This window comes from Asparagus officinalis, chromosome 3 (assembly GCF_001876935.1).
Source record: "Asparagus officinalis chromosome 3, Aspof.V1, whole genome shotgun sequence".
Classification (NCBI taxonomy): Eukaryota; Viridiplantae; Streptophyta; class Magnoliopsida; order Asparagales; family Asparagaceae; genus Asparagus; species Asparagus officinalis.
Genome location: NC_033796.1, coordinates 34,870,762 through 34,878,379, shown reverse-complemented (window position 1 = coordinate 34,878,379; position 7,618 = coordinate 34,870,762). Strand labels below are relative to the sequence as shown.

The 7,618-nt window shown below is 33.9% G+C and overlaps 1 protein-coding gene across 1 annotated transcript; it reads right to left on the bottom strand.

Annotated features, from left to right (window-relative positions):
- Positions 1,159–4,973, bottom strand: LOC109833748 (succinate dehydrogenase subunit 3-1, mitochondrial-like). The gene is made up of 3 exons (XM_020401537.1): positions 4,913–4,973; positions 1,806–1,853; positions 1,159–1,680 (listed from the first exon to the last, which is right to left on the bottom strand). Exons 2-3 carry the CDS (start codon positions 1,828–1,830, stop codon positions 1,355–1,357), a joined length of 351 nt encoding a protein of 116 aa, XP_020257126.1. The 5' UTR covers positions 1,831–1,853; positions 4,913–4,973; the 3' UTR covers positions 1,159–1,354.

Sequence of the window (7,618 nt, the reverse complement as noted above, 5' to 3'; positions counted from 1 at the left end):
TTGCGGTACTTAATGCGGATTTTTCTGCAGTTTAATTTGTCAGTATTCTCTGAAGTGGCCGGTTTTATTGGCTTAATCATCTCATGAACTTTAATGATGGGTTTATTTTGATTTGTCATCGTATTGGATTTAGGTGATGGTTATTATTACTTTTGGTTAATTGAACTTATTATAAGAGTTATTTTCTTGAATAGGATTTGTCTTATGGATGTTGCTTTCGGCGCTATATAACCATGTATTATTTGAGATATATACTTCGTATGTCACTGAGAACCGGTTCATTAGTTAATTTCAAGTTCTAAATTGCTTGGGTTCGTTATTCGAGTAGTTTCACGAGCCTAAAGATTTTGCTCAAGCTTCGTATATTTGGCCTATAAAAGATATATACTTGAACAAGCAATAGTTGAATTTCTCGGGTCTATATGCATGATCCAATCAAATAGAGAAGCAAATACAGTTTGCAAATGCACGTTCATAATAACAATATCATTACCGCGCGCGTTTAATCATTGTTTTTGCACACTGAGAAGCTATAAAGTAATAGAGCTACTGATCATGAATGAAATTATGATTTACAAGATGTGCCCTAAAATTACATATTAATGCTTTTCCTCCATCTGTGAGGAGAAAAAACAAGTTCCATCTGTGAGAAGCAAAAACAAGATCCCAGATTCAAGCATGACAAGTTTAATTTTTACGCTAAATATCGTAAAGCCCCCTTAATTCTGGATGATTATCAGAAAACACTCCTTAACTTTCAAAATATCAGAGCCCCACCTTAACTTTGTAATGAGAAGTCGCATGCATGTGTAATGTGGATTTTTATGTAATTTTGCAGTTTTCTCTGGTTTGACTTTATTGACATTCTTAGTAAATCGATGGTGTATTTGAGAGTAATTTATCCGTAGGGAAATGATTAGGGCTGCTGCTAACCAAGGAAGGAAAGAAAAGGCTCCGCTTTAAGGTATTCATGTTAGTTCACTAATTTTCACGGTCCTAGAAAATTCCTTCAACCTTGGTTTATCGTAGGGTCATAAATCATAATATAAGTTAATTATCTAATCATGCAGTATAATGCATCTCTTCCTTCTTCGGCACAACACCCAATGATCCGAGGAAATAAAAAATGGTGTCAACCACAACCAAAAATTTTGAAGCTCAAAAAATATAAATCAGATAAGTACAGGTCCAACCATTCAAAAAATTCTGAAACACTTATTACACCACCATGCGCAGAGTTGATCATCAAAGTTTGAAAACATAAACAGAAGTCACCCATTGTTGACAAAAAAAATGTTTGCGCGGTGAATGGCTAGATTATAACTGAAGAAATCAGATGCGTTAGTTCTGCATTTCATACATCAAGTAGAGTCTTGAACTTCAGAGCGATGGGGCTCAACATGATCGCACTGGCTAAAGCAGCTCCAAATATACGATGAGAGATTGAGTACGTCGCACTCAGCTGTGGTTTCTTGAGAGCCAAATGAGGTGACAATGGACGGTTTGAGGAAGCTCCATTTGGGGATGATGAAAGAGCCTGGGTTCCATGGAGTGCTCTGCTTCCATGTGGCACACCACTTGGCTGCTGAGAGGTCTTTGTATGGAAAAAAGAGCCTTTGGGCATCGTCATTGGGGTTTTGTGTTCGAGTCTAGACTTTGAGTCTTTGTCAGAGAGATAACCTGGGATTATAAAACATAAGATTCTTACCTATGCAAAGCTACTTGGTTCAGGATTAACAAACTTTTTAGTTTTAAATTGTAAGATATGATACAATAAGTAGCGAGATGGGATTGCAGTCTCATACCTCGAAGTGCAAATGGAGCGTCCATCTTCAACCCGCACAATCTTGGTGCTGAAATGTAGAATTATCAGTAATAAAAAATATAAAAGTACTCTAATTTCTGACTCTAATGCATCCTCAGACAAACAACGTCACATTAAAAATTAATCAGCAAACAAACTTAAAGATAAGTAACACATGCTAATCATAAAAGCTAATGGTGTCACAGTATACAGGCACCTTTGTGTGCACTGTACACACACAACAGTTATCCTATAAGTCGATATATATTGCATTGCGGCACTTACTACAGTTTAGAATATGGGGCCCGAGTGTGTCGCATAGAAAAGTCACCATCTCCAGGCCATGGTAAAGTGGAAAGAAAATAACAAATAATAATGTGCATAGAGTTATACAGTCACTGAGTCCACAAAGATATTAGTTGAAACTGTATAACTCCTTTCTTGCAGGCACCATCACTGAACAAAGCATGACCAACCTAACTTGACCTACAACTCTATTTGTTTGAGTTGTTTCTCTAGATCACAGATAATGAAGAAGAAATGTGATTACTTTAATGTCTCAGAATAATGTTTGGCAGCAAATGCATGCATATGATACCCTTTTAGCATGTAGTATGTCAGTGTCATTACCGCTATAACAGGAAATATCACCCACAGGATTATAATCGAGGGAAGAGGTACAATTAATGTTACAGAACCTACTGATTTACAATATACGGTAGCATTAGTCTATAATTTGTGCAAAATGATGAAAATTAGCATGGAAGATATTATATTCTTGAGTGATTTAGTTTAGGGATTAGCAGCATTCTGAAATTTTTAAGAGGAAAATTACAGAAAAGCTTAAATGACATGATGCAGTAACTCCTGATCAAGTTTATGACTTTGCTACAAGATTCGAGTAATGGTGGTATTTAATGCAGTGTTATAAAACAACCCTTTAGGATAGGAATTCCTCATGGCAGAAACAAAACAATGTTTGAGTACTTTTAGTTGTACTATCAATCTTTACTATGTGGTTGGTGCCTTTTATGTAACAAGATAAGTTTCACCAATAGAGTTGAAGTGCTTTTGAACTTCTAAATCAGCAACCACTTTACCAAATACAATGATAATAATCAGCTAGATAGAGAAAGATAGAGAGGCCAAACTTTAAATTCAAAACTCATATACAAGCTTAGACATAAGTCCTGATTTCTTGCTTGAGATGTGTAAAGAAAATTAACCGGTTTTATTGTTTGAGATGAGGGAGATAAAGAGTTACTGCCATGGTTCTTTGTATAGACCATTTTCTAAAACGGGTTGTATCTCAACCTCTGAGTGAACTGTTAAACAGAGATTAACAAATTGACCTTGTATTGAATATGGATATCCAGTTTAGTTCCACCATAGCAGAGCTCTGTTGTCCACGCCTTTCAAGTGCTTGGGATGTCAACTTAATGTTTTAATTTTATTGATTCAGTGCCAACCAAAATAATTCCTTCAATAACATTCTTGGTAATGGGATCATTCTGTATATGAAAGTCAGAAATGCAAGTCCCAGCACTAGTTTCCCTATTGCATTTGATCTACATCAGAGATGATATAGATTTTGATGGGAAAGCAGGGATAGAGCATAATCATACTTGAGGAAATAGACTGAAAAGGGGTAATCAAAGAAGGCCATGGAAAGGAATGTCTGCTGCGTGGACTAAGCTTCAAAAGAATACAGAGATATCTTTCTGAAGGCCATCACAAATATGGAATTTGAGCTTCTAATTGGTTTTATATCAGACTGTATGAATTTGTATATCAATGACTACCTGTAGAAACTCGAGTTATAAGAAGTTAAGCTGAAGGCAGGAAGCTGCTCGTCAACATATGGTTGTAATACGTGAACCCGACTTTCTGCAAGTTATCCTTAGACTTCGCTTCTTTGCTTCTTTTACATGTGATGTATTCTCCTATGTTACATGGAATACTTTACAATCTAAACCTTCTTTGCGTCATCATATCTCACACGATATTTTTTGCATTACACTTTTATCCTTGTGGAAATCTAGTTTCTTGATCACCAAGCATTTTTAACCATGAAGCATGGCTGGTCTATAATCATCTACCAACTTCTTTCTTATACTTCAAGGGTAACTTTGACAAATAACATCATAAGGCATTTCCACATCAGCAACCCTTCTGACCCGCTCTAAATATACTGAAATTTTAAGTCTATTAACATTGCCCACTATATAAACTTTGAGATGAATGATGATTACTATAGCGATATCAATAATTCTTTCTTTTAGTCTTGTTGAACTTTCCAAGAAGGTATTTTACTGTTTTACTAGATTATAGTAATGAATTATTCAAAAGATGTGTATTCCTGCTAAACTTAGGAAATCTCATGTTTCTGATCATCATTCTTCAAAATCATTCCGTCAAATGCAATATGATGCAAAACCCAAATTTGAGAATGCCCCCTTGATACTTCAACAATTCATTGTCCTTCCTCAACCGTGTCATATACGAGTAACGCTACAATATAAACTACAAGTTTAAGAGAGTATATGATTGCCTTATTGCAGAGTAGAGAGGGATATAAGATGTGATTGCCTGAATAAAGGAAAGAGTACACTGTGCAAACTTCAATCCAAGAAGCAGCTCATATAGCTATATAAGCTTCAGTCACAACAAGTTTCATTACTAAGAAACATTTTAAATAATTAACCACACAATTAACCTTCGTAAAGATCAAGTAATTCTCCATATCGTCATTGTCTAGATTTGATCTAGATGGGGTAGTTTAGATAAAGCATGTGATTACAAAGAAAAGTTGAATACAAAAGAAAACAACATCAACCGTAGTTTATCTTGGGCAATTCCGATTCAAACAAATAATCATGCATCACGTAATGATGAGGTGGATGAAATGATCAAGTTCAGAAATGAGAAGGTTAGATTAGATTACTATCTTGGCTTTTTCGATTAAAACACAAAACACAGTTAGAAATATCAAAAACTATAAAAAGAAAATGAAATTCTAAATTATAAAAATAAAACATGATTAGATTATCAGGAAATCGATTTCTCAACAAAATTTAGGGTTTCTAAGCAGAAGGAAATAATTATTACCTCGGGGAATCCACGAACAAGCTTAGCGTTCGGGCAAGATCTCATTCCTCGAATAAAAGAACCTACTTTTTTATGCAACTGGTCGGATTTGGATCGGGTTCTATAAAACCCACTTCCAGATCCGAACCCGCTAAAATTTAAGAACCCGCTAAAAGTCCTAACCTACATAAATAGAAGGGAAAAATGCTTCCAGCCCCCAAAAGCCAAGAAAACGTGCTTCCTCCCCTCTCAAGACTTTGTCAACGGGTGTTTTACCCCTAAAAATAAAGATTTTATTCTCTAAGCCCCCAAAACACAAAACCCAAGAGATTAAAATATGTGAAGATCATAATACCCTTCTCTCTCTCTCTCTCTCTTTTTATCATGATGTACTGAGATGATAGTTAAAATGATTGATGGGAATTATTTTATTATTTTTGTTTTTTATTATTTTCGTTGTTTGTATTGGGAGATTGTTAAAGTTACGGGTTTTTTTATTATTTTCGTTGTTTGTATTGGGAGATTGTTAAAGTTACGGGTTAATTGTTAATGTTACGAGTTAATTGTTAATGTTACAGGTCAATTGTTAAGGGTATGAATTCTCTCTTTTTATCATGATGTTACTGTGATGATGTTGAAATGATTGAAGGGGATTGTTATTTTATTATTTTTGTTTTTTTATTATTTTCGTATTTTTAGAATATTCGTTGTTAAGGATAATGGTTGGTTGTAAAGGTTATGTATTTAAGGTTACAAGTTTGTTGTTAAGGTTATGGGTTTGTTGTGTAGGTTACGGGTTTGATGTTAAGGTTACGGGTTTAATTGTTAAGGTTATGGGTCAATTGTTAAGGTTACGGGTTTAATTGTTAAGATTACGGGTTTAATTGTTGGTTGTAAATGTTATGCATTGGTTGTGAATGTTACGGGTTGGTTGTAAATGTTATGCATTGGTTGTGAATGTTACGGGTTGGTTGTTAAGGTTACGGGTTGGTTGTTAAGGTTATGGATTTGTTGTGTAGGTTAAGGGTTAATTGTTAAGGTTACGGGTTTAATTGTTAATTGTTAATGATAATGATTGGTTGTAAAGGTTGTGCATTGCTTGTAAAGGTTATGGGTTGGTTGTTAAGGTTATGGGTTTGTTGTGTAGGTTACGGACTAATTGTTAAGGTTACGGATTTATAACCTTAACAATTAACCCGTAACCTTAACAATTAAACTCGTAACCTTAACAATTAAACCCATAACCTTAACAATTGACCCGTAACCTTAACAATTAAACTTGTAACCTTAACAATTAAACTCGTAACCTTAACAATTAAACCGTAACCTTAACAATTAAACTCGTAACCATAACAATTAAACCCGTAACATTAATACTTGATCCGTAGCCTTAATAATTAAACCTGTAACCTTAACAATTAAACCTGTAACCTTAATAATTAAACCTATAACCTTAACAATTGACCCGTAACATTAACAATTAAATCCATAATCTTAACAACAAACCCGTAACCTACACAACAAACCCATAAGCTTAACAACAAACCCGTAACCTTAACAACCAACCCGTAACCTTAACAATCAATGCATAACTTTTACAACCAATCATTATCCTTAACAACGAATATTCTAAAAATACGAAAATAATAAAAAACAAAAATAATAAAATAACAATCTCCTTCAATCATTTCAACATCATTACAGTAACATCATGATAGAGAGAGAGAGAGAGGATCAATAACCTTAATAATTAACTCGTAACCTTAACAATTAACCTGTAACTTTAACAATCTCCCAATACAAACAACGAAAATAATAAAAAACAAAAATAATAAAATAATCCCCATCAATCATTTTAACTATCATCTCAGTACATCATGATAAAAAGAGAGAAAGAGAGAGAGAATGGTATTATGATCTTCACATATTTTAATCTCTTGGGTTTTGTGTTTCGGGGGCTCAGAGAACAAAATCTTTATTTTTTAGAACAAAACTCCCGTTGACAAAGTCTTAGGGGGGGCACGTTTTCTTAGCTTTTGGGGGCTGGAAGCATTTTTCCCTAAATAAAAATATTCATAGACTCCTTTTTGGGTTTGGATTATCATAAGGTAAACATTTTACTTAACATGTCCTCTTTCTTTTGAGATATAACGATTTGACCAAGTTTCCCTTATTTATATTATTATTGAACATATTAAATTGAAAATATGTGAGTTTGAGGATCAAAGGAAAATAGCACCAAGGCATACTTTTATTTTATTAGAATATTTTGGACCCGTAAGGATAAACAGCTACGTGTCATTTTCTTAAAACTTAACCTAGATTAATGGCTATCGTAAATATACATGTCTAGCTCGTAGTCTTGTCACATAATTTTGGGTTCGAGATTTATCTCTAAGCATTTCATAGTTAACGCGTGTCATTTTATAGTCCGTCAACGAGATATATATCGTTATTTTAAGAATTATTTATTGTGAGTAGATAGCTAGAAATTAAGGTACACGTACAAGAGGTTTGGTATTACTTATTGACTGAAAACTAAAATATTGATCAATTACTATGCATCTTGATGTGACCACCATACGATTTGTCGAACAATGCCCTCTAGTTGATCAAAATCAGAGCGAGATCATGTGGAGAACTATTCTTCTATATTTAAAGGAGAATATAAAGAATTACTGTTTATTCTATATTAATGCTATAATAATTGTAGCATGAACAATTACT